We start from the raw sequence: 23,563 nt of genomic DNA on the forward strand, positions 1-23,563 counted from the left end.
GCTTACTTAGCACAGGTTTGGTGAAGGGCTGAGTAGGTACAGGATCACATGGGTGGCCTAACAATTTCCTTCCTCCATCCCCTCCTCACCTCCTTGGCTGGCATCTCCTCTTCTACCCAACATCTTAATGTTGGGCTTCCCCCAAGACTTTCTGCAGATCTTCCAAATCTCCCACACAAAGAGGGGGACAGTGGGAGCCAAGTCAAGCATTAGTTGTCCCCTATCACTGAGCACTCGTAGGCACTGTTAACTGTCAATTAACACACAACGATATTAATAACAGCCACACTCTGTGCCAGGGACCACACTAAACATGTCAGCCCCCAACCCCCTGGCCCTTGGTGAGTGGTCATGGTGTGATTCTCTACTGTGTGCCCCCTCCTGTGTCCCTAGCTGCTGATGGTCCTCTACCCAATGACTAAACATAGGCTTCCCAGGACTGAGTCCTGGGTCCTCTTCTTTCTTGCCATACCACACCTGGAATGATCTAAAGTATTTCCATGGATAGAAGCATTGTCTCTGGGCTAACAACACCCAGATTAATATATATCTTCAGCCAGACTTCTCCTCTGACCTCCAGACTCCTTCATCCTGATTCCTACTCAATGTCTGCTCTTGATGTTCCCCAGACATCCCCACCCAAAACTTGTCTAAAGTTTCCCTCCCTCTATGCCAGCTCGCCTGCCCAGGTGTTACCCGCCCTATTAAAAGGCATCCCTGGGCAGCCCGGGTGGCTCAGTGGTTTAGCACTGCCTTCAGCCCAGGGTGTGATCCTGGAGACCCGGGATCAAGTCCCACATTGTGCTCCCTGCATGGAGCCTGCTTCTTCTGCCTGTGTCTCTGCCTCTCTCTCTCTCTCTCTCTCTCTCTCTCTCTCTCTCTCTGTGTGTGTGTGTGTGTGTGTGTGTGTGTCTTCCATGAATAAATAAATAAAATCTTAAAAAAAAAAAAAAAGGCATCCCCATCTACCTGAATGCTCAAGTCAAACATCTGGGGGCCATCCGGGACACCTTCCTCACCGGGATCTTCCTCTTTGTTTCACCTTCCTAAATCTCCTAGAAGTCTGCTCCCTGCTTCTCCGGCTGCTTCTCTAGTCCAAGACTCCGGTATGAGCTCCTGGGTGATAGCTATAGCCCGCTGCCTGCTCTCCCCACTCTCTGGTTCTTTCTCCATACATCATATCATAACACATCTCTGCTCTCTCCTGCCCACCCAGCCTCATCTCCCAGATCCCCTTTACCCACCCAATCCAGCCTGGGATTCTGGAATACGCTGCCTCCAGGCTCTGGCACAGGCTGCTCTGTTTGCTTTCCCTCCTCTCTTTATGCGGCCGGCTCTTTGTCATCTTTCCCATCTCTGTTTCAAGCTCCCCCCTCAGAGGAGCACCCCCAGCCACTCCTTCAGAGCTTCCCCACACCAGCCTTGTTATTCTGGATTCTAGCCCCTTGATTTTTCTCCCTCCACAACTCATATCTCAATTTTGGTGCTTCTACTTACTTGTTTGCTTGCTCTGTGACCATCCTTCTAAGTTGGAAGCTCCATGAAGAAAAGGACAGTGTCTGTCTTGCTTATTATCCTAGGTAAAGAGTAAATGTTGGACACATGATGGTTTTCTAGGTGACACTGAGGCTCACAGAGGTAAAGAGACTTGTCCAAAATCACACAGAATTTAAACACAGGACTCTCTGGCTGCAAGGTTGTTTTCTCTTCCATGCTCTGTCCTGGCTTCGGTTGAGTTGTGAAGTGGGAGTGGTGTATTCCCCCTCTCCTGACCTTCCCAGGGCCTGCGCAGGGACCTGGGGCTGCCTCAGAAGGGGCTTGGTGGCTTTGTGTCTGCCACAGAACTGTCTTCCATGCCCTAGAGCTGCTCCCCTAGAAAAGGCTGGTGCCTGGGCTCATCCCTGATGGAGGCTGTCCCAGGACCCCATCCCATCCTTCTCGCATCTCTAGAGGCCCCTCTGGCACCGAGGCCTCCAAAGCCCTGCTTCTTCCCAGATAAGGCCCCCCGGGCTGTGGGGATAGCCGGAGAACTCTTCTGCTTTCGGGCAGGAGTTGGAGACACACCCAGGCCTCAGCCGTGGGCCACAGCCCTGCCCCATGGTCTCCCTCCTCATGCCTGCTGGAGCCGGTGGGAATTGGGACTGCTCTGTGCCCTTGGCCTCCGGCCTCCCCGGCCCCCCGACTGGCCCAGTGTTGTGGCATTTGTTAATGCAATTAGCAGGGCGGTCCATGCTCAGGGGCTGGGGGCCAAGGTCTGACTCACACCCCCTTCCTCCCCTCTGGCCGCCAAACGGTAGAGGCCCACTTGGCCTGCCAGACGGCGTCTGCAGAGAGTGCACGAGGGGCCAAGAAACGGCATCTTTCTCTCATTAGAGGCTTTTATGTGAACACAACTGCTATTTTGGAGCTGGGTGCTTGGCTGGCCCCTGAGCCCCAGTGCCGTTTCCAGCCGTCCTGAGCTGCAGGCCCAGCACAGCTGTGGCAGGAGCAGGGCAAGTCCTTGAGGACCTGACTTTTCCCACAGCCAGCGGGGGGCTCAGAGATGAGGTTGGGAGGTTGGGGCCTGGAGACACAGCCCCTGGGCAGAGCCCGCATCTGGAGGGGACAGGTCCCCGGGTGAATTCTGAAGACACATGTGTGGCGACCAGACAGGGATTTCCTTGGCCTCAGGGATCTGACATCGGGGTTCCTTTCTGTGGAAACCAAAGGTCAAGGCTGTAGAGAAACTGCTCAAGGCATAAGTAGACACCTCACCCCCTGTAAGAGAATTTCAGGGCAAACCAAAACCGCTGGGTAGAGGCCTAAGGTAGGGTGCACAAGGCAAAGGCTGAGGTAAATACTGAGGATGGGTAGGAGACTGTCCTGTCTACCAAGGCCTCTGGGTGTGGAAAGGCATGGGGCCCCATCCTCAGGGAGGGATTGGTGACTCAGTGGGTAGATTCTTGGTGTCCCACTGACATAGATTTTAGGAAAGATGGAGATTTAATCTAGGGAAGGGCTGAGTTTCAGGTGTGGGGGTGAACAGAGAGTCTGATCTGGAGCTAAAGGTCATCTTCCAGGCAAGAGGGGATGGTACTAGAGGCCTTAGAGCAAGGCACAAGGTTACAGGACCCATCATGAAGTCAGTGCTCATCTCATAGGTCATAGATGGAGGGGGAAGTTGTCTCGGGGCGCCCCCCTGGAGAAAGAGCCAGTGACACCTGAAAAGGAGCCCTGCCTCTGCACTGCAGGGCTTGGTCCATCCCTTTAACCAGGGCCTGTACTGACTGTTGCCTTTCCCTGGGAGAAGAGTTGTGGAAGAGAAGTCCAGAAGCCATCTTACCTCTGCAACTAGGCGATGTATGGTGGTTTTTCTTTAAGCTTTGCAGTGCAATCCAATAGAATTTTCTATGATGTTGGAAATGTTCTATATCTTGTTGTTCAACATGGTAGCCATGAGCCACATGTGGCTACAAGCACTGGAAATGTGCCTACTGTGAGAAACTGAATTTTACATTTTGTTTGATTTTAATTTCATTTTATTTATTTTTTAAAGATTTTATGTATTTATTCATGGGAGACACAGAGAGAGGCAGAGACATAAGCAGAGGAAGCCCGATGCAGGACTCAATCCCAGGACCCCAGGGTCACAACCTGAGCCAAAGGCAACGCTCAACCACTGAGCCACAAGGCACCCCTCAATTTCATTTTAAATAGCTGCCTATAGCTTGTGGCTGCAGCATTAGACTATTGTGCACAGCACAGCCTTAGAGAGTGCGATGAGATAACTGAGTCACCAGCCCAATGTCACACGGCAGGGATGTGCCTGAGCTCGGGTCAAACCAGCCTCATGTTCTTTCTGCTACCAAGTAGCTGATCACAGAGGCTCTGAGCGGGTGGTAGGAGCAGGCCACACGGTGAGAGCTATTTCCAGAATCCCTCTGGGCCTGCCCGTTCTGAGTTTGGTCTCCTCCCAGAGGCAGGGGTTTGTGTGGAAAATCTGAGCAAATCTCTGCTTGGCCGTTTGGAGCCGAGGGAAGGTAGAAGGGGCATAGCCAGAGGTGGGGGGTTGGAGGGAACGATGCCTTCTATTGCTTACTTTCAAAGCAACTTAGAAAATTTTCTTTTTATTCCCCTCTCTTTTGGCATCCTGCTAACTGCACAGAGCTGAACTCCCAAGGCTGAAACTTTCCACATGTCCAATCCTCAGTGAGGAAGAGAGTGCCAGGAGAGTGTGGAAAAGCAAGGGTTCAGGAGAAGCCTAAATTATGAATGGCTAAGGACTGGCATTGGCGAAGGAGCACAGGAAGGCTGACAGGGCCTCGCTTGCTGTTGTCTGAGGATATGGCCCCTGGCCGGGGGAGGGGTGTGTGAAGGTGTGCCCTCCATGGCTCAGCATGGACATGGGGCATCCTGCTCAACAACCCTTTACCCATCATCAATCAATGAATCCTCATAAAGCCATATAATACCCCATTCTGGACTGATTTCTCAAGTATAGGGCATGATCTCTTCTCGAGAGAAAATGGGAGAGATGGGGCTCTAAGAACAAAACATGGAGACTTCCCAGCCGACCAGGGCTGAGCCCCTGCCATTGGCCATTTTGACTCGGATGGTTTCCTCTCTGAAACTTCAATTCTGAAATCTGGGTCTGTTTGACAGGAATGTCTTGCTTCAGTCTCCTTTCAACCAGAGGACACATGACCACTACCACTATGGCCAAAGGGTCCCAAACTTTTGGATTTCATGTACCAGTAAAATATCCCCAAACACCACAGTACAGTAGGCAAAGTACAGTAGGCAGTTTTTCATTTTGCCAAGTGAGGATGTTTAGAAATACAAACGACCATTTTCCAGCACTTCTAATTTAAAAACATTTAAAAAAAAAAGGTAGAAAAGACACTTTTTAAATGGGCAATATAGCATTACAAAACAAGAAACTATTTTCTTTATTTTATGGCAGACCAGTAAAAACTGTCATAAGAATGTACCTTTTGACAGATAGACAGTAGGAACCACCACTTTGAGCCATTTGGGGATGACTTTTTGGGGTAGCGCAGACTGAAGAGAGGAGTTTATGCTCCAATCCCACGATGCAAACACTTGGCTCAGGACAAAAGCATGACCGCTTTAGTGAGGATGTCAAGTGGTTCCCTGTACAACAACTCAAGATAGGATGCAGATGGAGTCAATGAGAGCTGGCTCAAAACCTCTGAAAACCTGACGCTTGTTGGAGGATCTTCCTTGGCACATCTGGCCTCTGCGCAATTTCATAAATGGTTGATCCAGAAAGGTTATCTTCCCAAGCAGATTTTTTCCATCAACAGATCTGGCTGGTTTAGAAGCCTTTTAGAACTTTCATTTACCATGGTATTACATACATATGTAAATACTATTTTTATGATTTCCCCCAAATACCCATTTTCCATCAGCTGTTCATTGTACCAACCAAAGTTTGCCAACCCTGGTCTGAGAGACTAGGAGTCATGCAGTGTTCATGGGAAACCATTCAGGCCTTCCCTTTTTAATTCCTCCCAAGACTAAAGCAGGGCCAAGACCTGCCCTGGGCTAACCTGCTTTCCCAGTGTTCATTGGCCAATGGTTTGCCTACCAGGCTAGTCTCTGGTGGTGGTGATGGGGCCTGGTGGATGGTCAGGTGAGGGCCAAGTTGGCTTGGGCAGATTGAGTGGCAGCCAGGCAGAAGGCTCAAATCCTGCCATTGTGGCACTTTGTGTTTGGGGAAGCGCTCAAGGGGACAATTCTCTGACATGGTCTGTTTATCTGGAGAACTGGGCCCTGCCAGGAAGTGATGCAAAGGCACTGAGGAAAATGCTCTGGCATCAGGATCCAGATCATGTTTAGAATCCTGAAGTGAGACCTGTTATTTCCCCTACTCTCCCCTGAAGATTCAGATGGCACATGATCGACATGATGCCCAATCAACTCATCCTTGGTGTCTTTGATCAGCATCACCTCCTTCAGGAAGCCTACTCTGACTCCTTTCTCCTTGCCTCAGCCTGGGTTAGAGGCACTGGCTGACACTTATCACATGACCTATGTCCTGGCTTCCCTGTGAGATAATATACTTTTTAAAAGAGGGGCCTTCTCCTACAGGCCTCATACCTAGTGAATGTTCTGTGAATGCTCACTGAATGAATGCATGAGTTGGTAAACATGGTCCATCGTCATCTAAGATTTCCTGTGTGGGCTTTGGAGAGGGATGGGATCCTACAGTCTCTACCACCTGCAAAGGTACATTGGGTGGCTGACTTGAAGCCAACAGATCCCTTTGTTTCATCATCAGCTCCAAGTCAAGGTTCAGAAATGGTAGGGAGGAAGGACCATACCAGCCCTGCTGGGAGGCAGCGGGGAGCAAAGACCCTGGGCTTTGCAGTCAAACAGACCTGGATTCGAATCCTAGATTCGACTGACTGGCTGGGTGACCTCAGGCAAGTTTCTAACCTCTCTGAGCTTGAGGCGTTGTTTGTAAAATGAGATTCGTAACCACACTTGCTACAGAGGATTGTCATGAGGGTTAAATGAGGTAGTAATGTGAAGTACAGTGCCTGCATAGTATAAGCACTCCATAGAGAGTAGCTGCCATAAAAAAAATAAATAGCAGTGCTGGTGTCATTGTTAGGCATATACCGGGAGCTAAGGATGCAAAGAGGTGCAAGGGGCAGTTGCAGGGGCTGATCATAGTAACTGGGGAATTAGCCACATAGTGGAAAACCCATCACTGACTGTGGCACTTGGGGCTTACCCAGTGAGTGCAGGTCCTCATTGCTCAGAGGAGGGCACACTGCTGGAGGAGGTCATCAGGGATGGGCAGGAGGACTTGAAGGGATAGGACGACTTAGGTAAGTGGAGAGGAATGAGAAAGAGTGCCAGGGAGGGGACACAGTGTGCACACAGGCAGAGAGAAGAGAGCCACACCCACAGGCCAGTCTGGCTGCAGTAGGTTGACTTAGAGGGATTTATTGTTAGAGGGGGATCAGACAAGGGAGGTGTTCAGTGCTAGTCTATGCACTTGAATCCTGGAGGCACCCAGGAGCCAGTGAGTGTCTCCAAGGAGGTGGCATGGGCCAAGTGGAATTTTGGAGAGATTTCTTCAAGGCCCTGATTTGGACTCCGGGCCTGTTCTCAGAGGGGAAAGTACAGCTCAGGAAATCCCAGGCTCTGGTCCGTGTAGCGGTGCCTGGGATTTTACAAATGCACTTAGAATAACTGAGGCCCACGAGGGTCTGGATGATCTGCCTCTGTTTCCCTGGCCTTGCATGCTTCCCCCTGTCATCAGACCCCAGCCCCCCTGGGCCTCTGGTAACTCCTCGAACATGCCATGTTCCCTCCAGCCCCCAGAGATTTGCACGTGCCCATCCCTCTGCCTGGAAGGCTCTGCCCAGACCTTCACCTGTCCACCTCCTTTGTACCAGTTGGACCCTGCTTTTCAGAGACGCCTGTCCTCCCCATCTAACGTCAAGGGTGAGCCACTGCATCACCCTGTTTAATTGTCTTCACAGCCTGAGATACTGCCTGGAAGCAACTTGATGCTATTTCTTATTTTCTTTTGGTCTCCCCCACTGGACTGCAAGCTCCATGTGGGGCAAAGACATCATCCCCAGTGCCTAGTACACAGTAGGGGCTCGGCAAATGTTTGTTAAACAAATGAGTGACAGCTGGAGGGGACTTTGGGTTTAGAGGGTCCAGGATGACCCTGACCATTCTTTCCTGGGTTCCTCCTTATACCCCAGAGGAGGTCCTGGGTTGGGAGGGCCAGGGACCTGCACCCAGTGTATGCCTCTGCATGTGACTCTCTCTCCCATGGCTGCTCGTCACTGGAGGAGGCTCCAGATTTTGCAGGGTGAGGAAGGGCAGCGAAAAGTCACGGCTCTGGTGGCCCGTGGCTGCTGCATAGCACCAGCTTGGAGGAAGGCGCCCAGTTCCAACTGCATCTTGCCCCCAGGCTGATCCCAGAGTCTACCACATACTCAGGAAGGTGGGAGCTTGAGAGCAGATGCCCTCCAAAGAGGAAGAAGAGGAGGGACTGTCAAGGCTGAAGATGACTTTGAGAGACCTCAAGAATGTCCCCAAGCTCCTCAGCCTGCCCTCACATGATTCATGAAGAAATCAGAGCTCAGTGAGATCAAGACCATGCAGCTCACAGAAGACAGAAAAACCCCAACAACTCAGCCCCTACCCCCTGACTTTCAGGCTGGGTTTGCACCTCTCCCATGAAAGAAACTCTTTCTTTCTTTCTTTCTTCTTTCTTTCTTTCTTTCTTTCTTTCTTTCTTTCTTTCTTTCTTTCTCTCTCTCTCTCTCTCTTTCCTTCCTTCCTTCCTTCCTTCCTTCCTTCCTTCCTTCCTTCCTTCCTTCATTCTTTACTGAGAATCTACTCTGTGACAGTCTCTATTCCAAGTTCTAGGGTGGCAGGAGAGAAGAAAACAAAATGCCTCCCCCCCTGGGACTTTCAGGCTCGGAGGAGAGGCAGACAGCTAAAAGTGAGCACAGGCATGCAATACAATGTCAGGTGTCCTGCTGAGAGTGCTGCACACCTTTGGTCATTCAGTCCCTGATTGGCTATTCGGAGATGACAGGGTAACCTCACCCTGGGGACCTGAGGGTTGAGGGGATGGGCAGCACATGGGCCCAGGGAGCTTTCTTTCTTTTTTTTTTTTTTTAAAGATTTTTATTTTTATTTATTCATGAGAGACACACAGAGAGAGGCAGAGACATAGGCAGAGGGAGAAGCAGGCTCCCTGCAGTGAGCCTGATGTGGAACTTGATCCCAGGACCCTAAGATAACGACCTGAGCTGAAGGCAGACACTCAACCACTGAGCCACCCAGGGCCCCCCCCAGGGAGCTTTCTGAAGCCAGAATCAGGCTTCCTGCTTGAGTGGGGGAGGCCAAGCAGCACAAAGCAGTGGCCCTCCTGGCAGGAAGGTGTCAGGGCCACCCCCCACCCCTGCCCTCCCTCCTCTCATCCCTCTCCATGTCTCTCCAGCTGTGTGCCAGCCACCCTGCCAGAACAGGGGATCCTGCAGCCGGCCCCAGCTCTGCGTGTGCCGCTCTGGCTTCCGTGGAGCCCGTTGTGAGGAGGTCATTCCTGAGGAAGAATTTGACCCCCAGAACTCAAGGCCAGCACCCCGACGCTCAGCTGAGGGATCACCCAACCTGCGAAGGAGCAGTGCAGCCAGAGAAAGCACCACGACCCCCAGAACACGGTCTCTGGCATCACAGCTGCCACTGGTCAGGTAAGTCCCCTCCTTAATAGGACCTTGGGTTCAGGGGCACAGTCTGCCTCTAGAGGGGCTTCTTCCTTAGGACCATTTGGTGAAGACCATGGTGGAGAAGACCAGAATTATCCTTCTTGCTCTCTGCTCTCCTCCCCTTTCTCTGCCCTGAACAGAGGGGCCGTGAGCAGGAAATGAGTGTTGGGGTTGGCACAGGCTTTGCCAGGCTGGGGTAGCCAGGGAAGGTGGGAGGTGGAGTCTCTACCCTCCAGGTCTTAGGAGAAAGCTGAGGAGGGCATAAACCTGGCCCCTCTAGTTTTGAATCCTTCGAGGCCACCTTTTGGCTGGGTGGCCTCGGACAAGTTATTCACTTCTCTGATTTCGCACAGGGAGGTGGGGACAATGATGATAATCACAAGCTTGGAATTGTAAGGATTAAGTTAGTTAATAGAAAGAAAGTGCTTAGAACAGTGGCTGGCACATAGTAAGCTCTTTATAAACGTTTTCCTCCCCCACCTCTGCCTGTGGTCCATGCAGAAAGGACCCCTCTGTCCGAAGAAGCCCTTCGGTTCGCTCACTGCCCAGCAGTTAATGTCTCTCCTTGAAGAGAGTAGAAGAAGCATGTTGGGGGAGGGTGTAGAATAAAGTGCGGGCGAGGGGAATGTGCATGGGCAGGATTCCCTGGCCTGCTTGCCAGCCAACCTGGCTAGACTTTTTCTAGCTCTGGACAGGAAATCTGAACTTTGTAAACTGGTCCATTTCTAGGGGGCTGTGTTTTCCTTTTGGTTTTTCAGGCTAGTTTTTCCATTCGCTTCCTACTTAAGATGTTCTTTCTGAAATGTTGCAACCTTGTCTTGCTGAACTAAGGGGAAAAAGGATTTGTCCTCTGGGAGGCCAGGAGAACCAGGGAGAGGAGGCTGGCCTCAAGATCAGGACCCCAGCCAGAAAGCTCAGGAGAGAAGGGAAAGGAGCCTGAGATTATCCCACAACTCTGAAGCAGGGAGCCACCAGGGTCTGAGGAAGGTGGGGTCCCAGAGCACCTAACACCCAAGCAGGTAGTTTGCAAGGGTAGCCAGAAGCACAAGAAGGAGAAGGATGAACTCTGGTTGAGGTTTAGGGAGATCCAAATCAAAACCAGAAGAACCAAACCCTTTGGCCAAGGCCTTGGAATGCTGAGGCAGAGAGAGGGGCAGAGCTCAAGGCTAGGTAGACAACTCGGGGGCAGGGTGAATGGCCTGGGATTGGCTGTGAGCAGGTGGGCAGGGCCTGAGCCTTGTTACGATTGGTCCCAGCTGTTGGTCCAGGTGGCTGGGCCTGATGTGAAGGCCCCTGGAAGAACACCAGAGGTACCAGCTCCAGAGTCAGGCCAGGGCACGATGGGAGCAGAGTGCTTCCAGCCTGACATTCCTCTGCAAACGCTCTTTGGCTTGTAGGATTCATGCATTTTAGAATGCATGGAGCCCCCATGTGTGCACACAAGTGAGTATGGGGGATGGTTGCTTGGCAGGTCATTCTGTCCCTTGCACCCTTGAGTCAAAGCTGTTTAACATCCCCTGCTCCATCTTCCCAGCTCAGCCCACTCCTCTTCTTCTTTAAGGCCCAGTACCACCTTCTCCAAAAAGCTCCCCTGGTCACTTCCACCTAGCTCTCTGACCCCCTGCAGTGCATACCCTGTGGATCTGTGCCCTGTGTCTGCAATCAGACTGTGTGGCCTGGCCCCTGGCAGAGATACTGTCTTGCAACCTTTGGATCTCCCCAGAACTCCTCCCACAGTCTTAGCTTATAGAAGGGGCTTAATAAGCATTTTCTTCACTGGACCCAAACTGAATGGTTACCTAAGAAAGAGGGCCCCCACCACCGAACCCTCACCCTGTGCCCAGAGCCAAGAGCACCAGCCCCTGTGTTGCCCTGAGTACAGGAAGAGGGGAGGCTCTGCGCCTCCCTGGGGGAGTACATCCTACTCTGCCTTGAGGTGGTCTGTTCGTCCCGGAGAGTAGGGACTGTGTCCTGCTCTTTCATGAAGACATCCTTGGTACCTAACTAACACCGTGCTTGGCTCATGAGATGCTCAGCTTATGAAAGCTAAATGAATGAATGGACGAGGCCTGATGCTAGGGAGAGAGGAGGCCGAGAGGAACGGAGGTGGAGCTGTTTGAGCCGTGAACCTTCCATCCCCTGGCAAAGGATTTGTGTGTGCAAGAGGCAGTGGAGGGTGAGGGCCCACAGTGAGGTCAGTGGCCCCCAGCAGAGACATCCTCTTCCAGCTTCACAGGCTCCCTGGCCAGGGGCTACTGTGATGTTGTGAACTTGCTGCCGCCTCGGAGCCACCCTGTCTGTCTTTGCCCTGGGACCTCAGTGCCATGAAATCTGGGAAAGTCCGAGTGGCCCGCTGTCGGCCCAGCTGTGTTTTGCTTTGAGAGGCCAAATCCCGCTTGCCTGGTGGTGTCAGACATTTCCTGTGAGCTTGGCTAGGTTCCCCAAACAGCCGTTGGCCTCTTTCCCAATGGCAACTCGCACAGGCCCTTGGTGTCTAGATAGAGGGAGTGACATGAAGCAGGGGGCATTCTAGAAGCCAGAGGGGGGCCCCCAAAATACTTAAGGAGGGGAGACACTGCAAGGATTGGTGATGACCAGAGACTCCCTTCAAGAAAGCACTAGACAGAGGCCAAAGACTTGTGTTCCAGAAGGAAGTCGAGAGGGAGGGACCAGGAGAGTCTCGGGCAGCCGCAGCAGCACGCCCTAAGGAAAGCCAGACAAGGATTGATGTTGTCCAGCTGTGGCCTGGGCTGGCTCCAGGGGCCTGGAGACTCTCTCTGAGACCCAGGTCCAGGCTTCTTCCCCAAGGCTGGGCAGAGGATCTGCCCCACCTGAGGAGCAAGAGCCAGGCGTCCGGGGACAAGCCTTAAGAGGTTGAGGGCAGGGTGGTTACAACAACCTGGGACTGGCCAGCCCTGAAAACCTGCTTTATACCAGTGCTTCTCAAACTGCAATCAGCATGGGCATCACCCCGGAACTTGCTGACATGCAGCTGCTTGATTCTGCAGGGCTGGGGAGAGCATCTCTCAGGTGGCACTGATGCAGCTGGTTCATGGACCAGGTCTTGAATAGTGAGGGTCCAGCCTGGGTTTTGGATTCAGATATTCCTGGGGGCCCAATTCTGGATTTACTAGTCACCAACTGTGTGACATTAGGCAAGTTTTTGGAGTCAGTCGTCCCCCGCCACCCCCATCCCCCCACCGCCCACCCCACCCCCGCCATAGGATTGCAGAAAGGATGAACCGAGACCATGTGAATAGAGCACCTAGAACAGTGTCTGATGGGAGTTAGTCCTCAATGTCTTAGCCATCAGCAGGCTGCTTCTTCTTGCTAGGGGATCTTGGGTGGCAAAGAGCAGACAAAAAGCCTGGGGTGCCTGCATATGTGTATGGACTTGCTGTGGGGAGCTGTCAGAGCCCAGAAAAGCCTCATGGGAGCCATGACTAGCTGATCCCGCAGTAGACCAGTAGTGGGTTTGGCTGGCTTATTTGTTTCACCAGGAGCATTCTTACCAGCTCTATGGGACAGGGGGCCAAGGGGAAGTGTTGCAACATTTCTCAGAATAGGAGGCACATGAGTTTGCTCCTTAGCCTGACCTGAAGACCTAGAGGCTGGGCCCTGAGCACCTTCTTAGCAGGCTTGCTCACTACCTGGGCAACAATAGGCTAAGTGGGGTTGGTAGGGGGAGATGTCTGGGCAGCTGCGGGCCCTATGGTGGTGGCTCCCAGTGGGCTGCTCCCCCAGAAGGCAGCTAGGGAGTCCACCTTCTTTCTACCCACCCGGTCTCTCTCTCTCTCTCTCTCTCTCTCTCTCTCTCTCTGTCTCCTGGATCTCCTCTCCACACACCCCCGTCTTTATCCACTATGTTCATTTCCTGTGACTGCCATAACAAATTGCCACAAATGAGCCACTTAACACAATGCAAGTGTGTGATCCTACAGCTCTATAGGTCGAACATCTGAGGCGGGTCTCCGCAGGTGAAAGTCAAGGTGTCAACGGGGCTCTGTTCCTGGAGCGTCTAAGGGAAGAATCGGTTTTTTTGCTCACTCAGGTTGGTGGCAGAAGTCAGTTCCTTGCTATTGTAGGACCGAGTCTCTGTTTCCTACTATCTGTCACTTGAGGGCTGTTCTTAGCATCTAGAAGCCACCTATACTCTTTGGCTTGTGGCCGCCTTCCTACCTTTCAAGCCAGCAATGGCATGTGAATTCTTCATGTTTTGAATCTCTGCCTCTGCTTCCTTCTTCGGCTGAATCTCTCAGTGACTCTTCGGCCTCTGCTTCCACTTTCAAGGGCCTGTGTGATGACACTGGGCCCATCTGGGTAATCAAATCAGGGCACGCTCCCTCTTTTGTCAGCTGATTAGCAACCTTTATTACACCTGCTTCCTTAATTGCCCTTTGCCATTTATTTTTGTAATTCCAGTGTAGTTAACATACAGTGTCCTATGAGCGTCATTCCTTTTGCCGTTTAATGTAACATATTCAATGATGTACCAGCAGGGGACAAAGGTCATAGGGGCCAACCAAATCCACCCACTGTAGCCCATTCCAGTTAGAACTTCGCCCCCATCTGAATTGTAACAGCTCCCTTGTCAGGGGCTTGCCACACGGCGGCCCTCCATGATCTGGCCCCCAAAACCTTTCTGACATCTCTGATATTGGCTTTCATCATTCGTTCTCCCCATTCATTCTGTTTCTGCCACACTGGCCAACTGGTTTTTCCTCAAATATGGCAGAGATGCTTCTACTTCAGGGCCTTTGTACTTGCTTTTCCCCCTCCTTGGAATACTGTGTTAGTATTTCCTAGGGTGGCCATAACAAATTACCACAGACTAAGTGTCTTAAAACAACAGAAGTTTATTCTCTCACAGTTCAGGATGGCAGAAGTCCAAAATCAAGGTGTCGATTGGGTTGTTCCTTCTGTGAGAGAATCTATTTCATGCCTCCCTCCTAGCGTCTGATGGCTCTCATCCATCCTTGACATCCTTGGGCTTGTAGCTGCATCACACTGGTCTCTGCCTCCATTGTCACATGGCCTGCTCTGTGTGTGTGGATTTAGGATCCACCCTAATCCAGGATAATCTCATCTAAACCTAACTGATTACATCCCGCACAGACCCTATGTCCAAATAAGGCCACAAATTACAGGTCTTGAGGGTTAGGACTTCACATTTTTGGAGGAAACACAATACAACCCACATCAAACACTGTATTGTTTTAAATTTTATTTATTTATTCATGAGAGGCAGAGACATAAGCAGAGGGAGAAGCAGGCTCCCCACAGGGAGCCCAGTGTGGGGCTTGATCCCAGGACCTGAGCTGAAGGCAGACGCTCAACCACTGTGCCACCCAGACACCCCACAAACACTTTTTCTGGATACTCAGATGACTCTCTTCCTCCCCCTTCAAGTCTTTTCTCCTCAGCAGGAGGGGGAAGGGGCCCTCTATTCACCTGATTTAAAACTGCACACTCCCAAACATGCCCTACTCCAGCCCTGGCAATTTTTCTCCATTGCACTAATGTCTTCTGTGTTTTACTTACTTAATTTATTGTTTTCTTACCCCAGGAAAAGGTCAAGTCCAGGAGGACAGGGGTTTTTTTTTTTTGTTTGTTTGTTTGTTTTTGTCTGCTTTCTTGCTGCTACATCTCCAACACCTGAACACAACTGGCAGACCTTAGCCATCCCTGGCGATTGGGCCTCAAGTCCTCCTTGGCAAGGTCGTGGTGGGGATAGCCGCCTGCTTCTTTGACACTGTGTCACCCCTTCCTCGTGGCTGTGCCCTGGCTCCTCCCTGCTAGGTCAACCCTACCCTAAATCCAGACTGAGTCAAACAGTTAGAGATGTCTGGAGATGGAGTGCCTTCTTTCCTTTCCCTTTTTTTTTTTTTTTTTGGTCTTATTTTTTTCTGATTTGTTTTTGTAACTCTGAGCTCCCAGCTTGCCTCCCTGGGGTTTTTCTGGAGTTCCCCAACCCTTAGGACCTTGAATATACTATTTTGAAAGGACTTGGAGTCAAGAGACCCAATTTTGTTTCCAAGCTGGGACACTAAGTAGTTTTGTGGCTTTGGGTTAGCTACTTCACTTCTCTAAGACTTCATGTCTCTATCTATAAAATGGGAAAGAGAATTCTTTCCGCCCTGAGATGTTGTGAGGATAACAAAAACATTATGGGCAAAAGATTGCTTTGTGAACCGTAATGTTTATCGCAGGTACTGGCTAATGTTGTTCTTTAGCAGCCTTGACAGTGGGCTGGGGTGTTTGTTTATGTGTCCTATTGGGGCATGGATTACTTTCAGAAGAAGGTCCTCATTGAAGCCCTCTCTGACCACCTTTTAAAGATTTTAGCATTAGGGTTAACCTCAGCCACTGGACACAAACCAGAGGATGTACCTCACAGCACAGATCACAGTGTCTACAGTGGGTATCCTGACAGTTGTGTGGTGCACAGCCTGTGTGGCTGTATGTGGTGATCCTGGACTCAGTTCCTTTCCAGGAGGGAGATGTCTCCTATTTCCCTATTATTTAATACATAACCCACTCCAACTTGAGAGACCCCTCATCTTGTTCACTTTTTATTCTAACAGTGCTTTTTACTTTCTGTTTTCTAACATGGCATATGATTGAGTTATTTGTTACATTTAGTGTTTATCATCTGTTTTCCCCCCCGCTACAACGTGAGCTTCTTGAGGGCAGGGATCTTGCTTTATTCACTGACCTGGCCCTATCTCCTAGAACAGCGCCCGGTATATAGTAAGCACTCAATAAATACATATCTACCGAATGGACATCCCTATCGTAGTGCATCCCCTATTGCTGCTTGGAGCAAAGAAAGTTGGTCTTGGGTCCATTCCCTTCTGCGCTGACATTCAGCCCATCCCCTAGCATGACATCGGTCAGGAAGGGCATCTTGTGATCCTCCCAGCAGGTAGGTATCTACCCCTTGGCCTGGGTGCTTTGGAGCTCCCCTAGCGGTGAGTAGAATGGGGCAGAGCCAGACTTAGCAGACCCCGAGGAGTGCCAGGAGTCTGGTACAGGACTGTGGCAGCTGTGAAGGAGTCCCCTTCCAATTTCTTCTGTCTCTTGGGCCTTAAAGGAGCCCCATGAATGCCCCTCCCTGGGCTTGTGGGTTTGGAAGAGGGAGGGCTCAGAAGGGGAGTAGTTAGAGGGAGATGCTCACTTGCGGGCCTCCAGCCAGAACAAATGGAGAGGGTTTTATTTTCCCAAGTCTGAAGTCCCAGAAGCTCTGCTGCCGCTTTTTGAGGAGAGTAGAAAAAATCTGAGTTTCAGCCAAGTACTTCCTTTACTGCCCACACCCATCTCCCTGCTGCTCATAGTGGGGTTCTGCAAGTGTAGATGGGCCACATTAAGGTTTGTGGAGGGTCCCTTGGCACAGCCCAGAGGACTGCCTGGAGGAAGTGGCTAGGTCTGAAGCATTCCATTCCCACCAGGGAGAGGAAGGAGACAGGTTATTCTATGCTGGACTTCTCAGTCATTGGATCCAACAGGAGATACCCATCACATCACAGTCTCTATGATAGGTACTCCAAGAATTGTGCAGTGTATAGCTTGTGCAGCTGTATGTCATGACCCTGGACCTGGCTTCTTCTCAGGAAGAAGTTTCCTGTTTCCTCCACAAAGCATATTGCTTCAAAGCAGTCCTCTGTAGCTGCATATGGCTGCTGAGGTCCCTTCTAGATTTCTCTGAAATGATGGGGTGGGGGGAGGCTTGAGTGGACCTCTGGGGCTTTGTAGAGTGTTAATATGCACCTCTTCAACCCGCACATGTACCTGGAATCCACAGAGCTCAGGGCCTGAGCAAGGTCTTGGCTAGCCATGTATGAATAACAGAAAAACACAGGCTCTGGGCAGATGTGGCCTGAGGCATGCGTCCTGGCTATGCTTTGCTTCTAGGCCTAGTGGTCTTGACAGAGATCATGAAGAAGGAGCACTCAGCCCTTCTGAGGTGCCACCAGGCACCTCAGTGTAGATACCACCAGGTTGGTGAAGGTGCCAAGTTCAGTCTTCTGAGTCCTCAGGGATAAAGGGAGCCCAGCGCCTTCTAACACGTCTCCGGCTCCCCACATAGGACAAGTAGGCGGGTTCCAGGGAAATGGTGTCCACTTCCTGCACACTTCCTTTTGCCTTCCTTTCTCTCCTAATTAAGCTGAAGGTGAGCATCTGGCCTGAGGCAGCCGCAAAATCTCTGATGAAGACTACATGACTCCCTTTGCCAGGATTCTCCCAGAGCTGAGGATTTTCAGAACCTCCCTGGGTGATATTGCAGAGGGGGAACCCCTCCCAGCCCAGCCCTGGCCCTCACGCATCTCTGAGACAGGAGCTGTTTCCCTCCTGTCTGCCAACAGCCTGCAGCAAAATGATAGAGAAAGCTACAGAACTTCTCCCTCTTCCAATCCTCCCTCTTCATCACCACCATCAATAGCGTCGATTGCACCCTGCCATGATTCAGGCACTGTACTAGATTCCCTACCCTCGTCTTTCCTCTCCTTGTGTTCCCCACCCCAAAGTCAGCAGCTCAGTGACACGCAGAAGTAGATGTTACACAAATGTCTTCTGGCCCATCACCTGGAGTCTAAATGGAGAGAGGTGGCAGGGCTACACCTGCCAATGGGATGAGAACAATCACCCAGGAGCAGAGGAGTATGGGAGACCTCCCAGGGCTCACCACTGCCCTAACCCTAGTCTGACCCTAATGGGGTGTCTAGAATTATGGTCACAGTGGTGAATGCCGGGTTAGGATTGGGTGGGACTGAGGTTGTGGTTGGGGTAACACTATTTCACAAGAGGGTGGTGGTGAGGGAAAGATGAGAGGATAACTTTAGTGTGGTATTATGATGCGACTTTAACCTTAGGTTGTGGCTAGGGTTGGGCTAGGGTTATGCTAGAGTAGAATTTAGGACTGAGGTTTTTTTGTGGGTGGTATCGTTGTTATTTTAACCCACCATTTATGGAACATTATTGAGTCAGCTGGCCCTCCTGTGCAGAGCACTCAACAGGCGCCACCTGAAAATGGGGACCATGTGACGTAGTGGTTATGAGCATGGGTCATGAGTCAGACCTCTGTTTCATCCAATTCTGTTGCTCACGGCCATTTGATGCTGGGGGTCTCTTCACCTCCCTGAGTTCAATGTAAAAGGAAGACGAGAATACTGGCCCCACAGGGTTGTGGTGAGAATAATGTAAAAGAAGTGCTGAGTCACATGGCTAAGTGCTCAATATTCGAGAGCTTCTACTCTTTCTTATCTGTATCAGTTAGAGTTCCAGGAGGAAACAGACGGCACACTCAGAGAGAACAGTTTGATAAAGGGTCTATTTGAGGAGGCATGGACAGAGTTGGAGGGAATAGAAAAAGGGGTGGAATGTCCCGGGTGTGGCTGTGTAGGGAAGTCTGAAGGGGCTGGGGGCCAGTAGTTACTAGAACCAGAGCAGCTATAGCCACAGGCCAGCACAGAACTGTGGCCTCTGTTAAAAGACCTGCTAGTGTTCTCCCCACCTCCCACCCCTGCACTGCACTTGTCAGGAGGGCATTGGCAGGATCAATACCTCCACTCCCTCTCCTGCCTTCTTGTTGGACTCTCACTTGGGCTGAATAGGACTGGAAGGCAGGGGACGAAGGAGCCTCCAGGGCCCCGAGTGGGGTGGAGAAAGCTCTAGAGGAGCAAGTGGAAGATCTTCAGAACATTAACAAGTTGACACTATGAGGAGGACATTCCTGTTAACCCAACTGTGCGATGAAGATACCAAGGGAAAGGGCCCTTCCAGCCCCGCTCTACTCAAGACTCCAGAACCCTTGCCAGCAAGCATTTTGCTAAACAGCCTGTAGAGCAGGTGAGCTCAGGCCAGTGCAGAGCAGCAGGCCTGATGAGGGAGCCGCAGGGACGGGGTCAGGCCAGGCATCCAGTGTCTTTGCAGCAAACTACAGAAACCCCGTGAGAGCCTGGAGCAGATTCTCCTCAGCAGCCGTGTGTGGGGAACAAAGGCGGCTTGTTGGGATCATTAAAACATAATGTATGCAGTTCCCAGCATCCAGCTTAAAAAATAGTAACAACAAACATTTCAAGCTTGTGGCTGTACTCATACATAGCATTTAACTGACCAAAGTCCTCTAGGATTTTTGTTTGAAAGGAAAAGGTTAGGGAGTGATGAAGCAAGCAGGGACTAGAAAGACAGTCAGTGCTTTTTTTTCAGATGCCCCAAGGGATGGTTTGTCCCATCCGGTTGCTTTGTACAGAACTGTGGCTACTCAGTGAATGTCACCCTCCGGGTAGGGTGTGTGTGTGTGTGTGTGTGTGTGTGTGTGTGTGTGCACGCGCGCACGCATGTGGTTGCAGCATGGGTGGGAGAGCTGGAGGAAAGAACATGCCTAAGAAATTATCAAGGAGATTTTTGGGGGGCGTTGTGAGTTCTCCTTTTGAGCTCAAGGTTTTCCAACATCCGTATATCAGGTTTCACCCCTTGTCCGGAACGCAGAGGAAGTTTCTGATTTATAGGTCTGGTAGTTTCTCTGGTTATGCGACCTTTAAATCTGCCATCGGTTAATTAATTTGCCACTGGTTAGTGAAGTTAATTTGCTTCCCGGGTGAAAATCGCTTTACCAAAGTAAACTGGTACTATGATAACAGTAGTAAAAATGGGGCTCAAATACATACTTGTTTCCATTCGTGGAAAACTGATTTAGTGTCTCAGCCTTCCTCTCCTGATCACTGCCATGTGTGTGTGTGTGTGTGTGTGTGGTGTGTGTGTGCGCGCACACGCGCACGCATGCACACCACACACACACACACACACACACACACCACCACCACCACCACATCTGGAGAGGTCTAAGGAAGAAGATTTAAGGCTTGCAGGATAATTTCCCAGAAAAAGATCAGAAAGGAAAAATGAATTAGATGCAAAGTCATCTGATAACCATAGTTGTAAGATTGGCTGCCCAGGACCAAGAGGGTTGTGTATGTACGTCTGTGTCTGTCTGCAGATGACATCGTGAAGATCGCTAAATGATTTCCAACAACAAAATGTGAAAACACATAGTTCCTTTGTTAGCCACATAGCTGTGGTTTTGTGTCCGTGATTCATTGTGGAAGTGAGTAGCTGCAACAGGCATTTTGTGGGGGTTTTTTGTTCTTTTTTCTCCTAAAAAAATATTTGTGAAAGGTCTAAAATTCAAGGAAGTCCAGTGCTTTTTGAAAAGAAAAATCCCCGTTCCTTGCAAAATGAAGATTGCAAATTAAAACCCCTGGAACTAGCACATTGCTGCTTCTAGCCAGTAGTCTACGCTGCCTTTCCCGCCTGGAGCCTCAGTCCCTGACTAATACCTAACATGTCCACTCATATGTGCACCCAGAGAGGGTGGGGGTAGCCTCTCAAGGGAATCAAGACGTACTGCAGGGGGTACTGCAGGGAGACCTCAGACACACCCTTGTGGAACCATTCATCCCACATTTCTTTCTGTTTTTGGGGTTCTTGAGTCAAGGTCAGAGCCCCTGGAGTAGGCAGTGGTGTGTGTGAGGGAGGAATCATGAAACTATTGATGTCTTATAGTTAGGTAAGTCTGGATCTGAATCTCAGCTTTGCCGCTTAACAGCCATGCTGCCACAAGCAAGTGATTTAACCAGACAAGCCTCAGTATTCTCATCTGTAAGATGGGGATTCCGTCACTACCTTATAGAATTGTCAAGGGATTTTACTAACATATCCAAATGCATCTGGCATCTTTGAAGTGTTCTGTGGATGGCACCCACTCTTATTTGTCCCCTGACTCTGGGGTTACCTGGGCCTTTTGTTTACATAAGAAAGGCAGCAGCGGTACCTGGAGACTCTGAGAGGTTGTCCAGACCACCTGAATGTGTTTCTGGCCCTAGTGATAATTCTAGTTATGGGCAAGGGTGAGCCACAGGGTGGCAAATATCACCCATCAAAGGCAGGCAGACCTCAGGCCTCGAGACCCCACCTCAGCACTTCCCTGTTGCTGATGATCCTGGCCAGAGTGACAGCCTCACTCTGCTTTAGTTTTCTCTTCTGTAAAATGGGGGAGTGGTAGTTCCTTTATCATACGGGTTGCTGTGCTAACCACATAAGGTATCAACATAGAGTCTGGGAAAAAAAATTTTTTTTTAGTGAAATGCCTATAGTGGATGTCTGACACATAATCAGTTGGTAGGTTTGGGATGCTATGAGGCTGGGTGAAGACTCCTCACTAGTAGAAATCTCCTTTTGTTTATCACCCCAGGTTAGAGTTTTAGCCCCTAGAAGAGCAAGCTGGCTGTGGGCTGCCAGGACTTTGGCCTGCCCCAGAGGGGAAGGATGATGCCACAATCCTTGACCCCAGCCCCCTCAGTGGGCCTATCTGGGCAGGTGCAAAAGTGGGATAAGCTCATCTGACATCACAGGCCTGTGTTTGCCATCTGCTAGGGCAGGCCTGCTAAGCTCTGTGCATGGGAGTGTGTTTCAGAGCATAGAGAGGTCCAAAGGCCATGAGCTGGGGACTCAGGGGTTCAGGAGGTGGGCATCTCATGCCAATTTGACAATGGTGAAATGCCCATACGCCAGGCTCTTCGTGGCTTTGGGAGATGGTCCCAGCTCCACCTGTCAGCCTAAAGCTCTTTCCTTTCCCTGCTTCACCTCCAGCCCCTTCTCCTCCCCCAGTCTCCCAGGAGCACTTGCCATGCATACCACCATACCACCACAGCAGCTCGGGCGTGAGCATGGAGGGCATGATGAGCTTTGCACGTGAGATATACAAGATAAGGCCCGGACTCTTGGCTCTACAGCTCAGCCTCAAAACATAGTTCTCAAGCTGCCATGATAGTGTAAAGGTTTAGAGTACAGGCTCTGGAACCAGAACACCTATAGGCTATCTGTGTTTGATTCCCAGCTCTGTTAGTCATTGGCTGTGTGACCTTAGATGGAGTCACCTAGCTTCTCTGTGCCTCATCAGTAAAATAGGGATAATAAAAATACCTGCTTTCAGATTTTAAAGATGGTTAAATTTAGTTAATGTATGGAAAGTGCTGAGACCCACATCTGGATGTTACAAGCCCTATGGAGGTATTTGCTTGTATTTACTGTCATCTTTGGCCTCTTCTCCTTTATCTTTAACCAGATGGGCTTCCTCCTCCTCGAACACCAATAGCACATGCCTGGATATGTCCCCTTAGGGTTCTCTCTGCCTTGGGTGGGCTCTGCGCTCCCGACCCCTTTCTCCAGCTCATGTCACACAACCACTAGGATGCCTTCCCCATGCATCCAGCTGTGAGACTCCTGGCACCTGCTGCTTTTCCACCCTTGGGTTGTTATGAATCACCCATGCACAGGGTCTTATCCCAGGGGTGCTGTGCCCCATGCAAGATGTCAGTCAGGGCATGAATGGGGCTGAAATCTAGCCTGTGTTCTGCTCAGCCAACCCTGGCACCGTGAAGGAAATGGGGCAGCTTCTGTGAACTGGCTGCCCAGGGAGGGGCCCTTCTGTAGTCCACACAGAGGTGCCAAGTGCATACCCGCCACCTTCTGCCTCCCTGCATGAAAGAAGCGATATGTCTCTCCTGCAAGTACCTGAGTGGGACTGTGCACCTTATGAGATGCTCATAAATGTACCTTGGAAGTAGGTGAGTGAGGAACAAGTCTTCGTAGGGGAAGTTGAAGCCAGAGGTTTCAGATTGCCTGCTGGCTCCAGCTGGCTGAAGGATGGGGCCCCGCCAGCACTGGAGAGAGAGCTCCAGTGGAGAGACCTCGAGCTGGAAGAGGCCACTGAGAAGTTGAAGGTGCATTATGATGACTGTCGAGGGACAGTACCTGTGTGCCCGGCACTGTGGTGACTCTATGGAGAAAATAAAGACAATGTAAGACTTGATCCCTTACCTTCCTCTCTAAGGGGATCTGTGTTCCTGGCCAAACTGCAGCCCCACCTTTGGGTGGTCTGCTGGGCCCAGAGGGAGGCGGAGGAACTCTTGGAGGGGCTCTTTCGTCTGGTGGGAGGGAGAGGGCAATAACACTTGCACAAGTTATGTTGAAAATTAGAGGCATTTCTGGGACCCTGGGAAGCCCACTCAGGCTCTCCTGTCCTGCTCCCTACCCAGTTGGGAGAGAAAAAAAAGGGCAATGCAGAGTCTCAAGGGACCAGGGCTTGGAAGCCTGATAGCCTACAAGGCAGGCTGCTCAGTACGTAAGGGTTTGTCAACATGAGGGGACAGGGATCCAGAGGACAGAGGAGAGCCGTGAGGCCTAGTGGGGTCTCTGGACCCCTGGGAGACTGAGGTGGCAGCTACTTCAGGGTGGCTCTAGAGGCAGGAGTCAGG

General features: G+C 50.9%; 1 protein-coding gene across 2 annotated transcripts in view; it reads left to right on the plus strand.

The window, feature by feature from the left end:
• LTBP2 (latent transforming growth factor beta binding protein 2) overlaps window positions 1-23,563 on the plus strand; it is a 99,864-nt gene that overhangs the window by 13,843 nt on the left and 62,458 nt on the right. For both annotated transcript variants that reach the window (XM_041758437.1, XM_041758438.1), the window contains exon 3: window positions 8,984-9,233. In XM_041758437.1, the coding sequence (XP_041614371.1) occupies window positions 8,984-9,233 (250 nt within the window). The remainder of the gene's footprint in view (window positions 1-8,983; window positions 9,234-23,563) is intronic.

Source organism: Vulpes lagopus, chromosome 6, assembly GCF_018345385.1.
Source record: "Vulpes lagopus strain Blue_001 chromosome 6, ASM1834538v1, whole genome shotgun sequence".
NCBI classification, from domain to species: Eukaryota; Metazoa; Chordata; class Mammalia; order Carnivora; family Canidae; genus Vulpes; species Vulpes lagopus.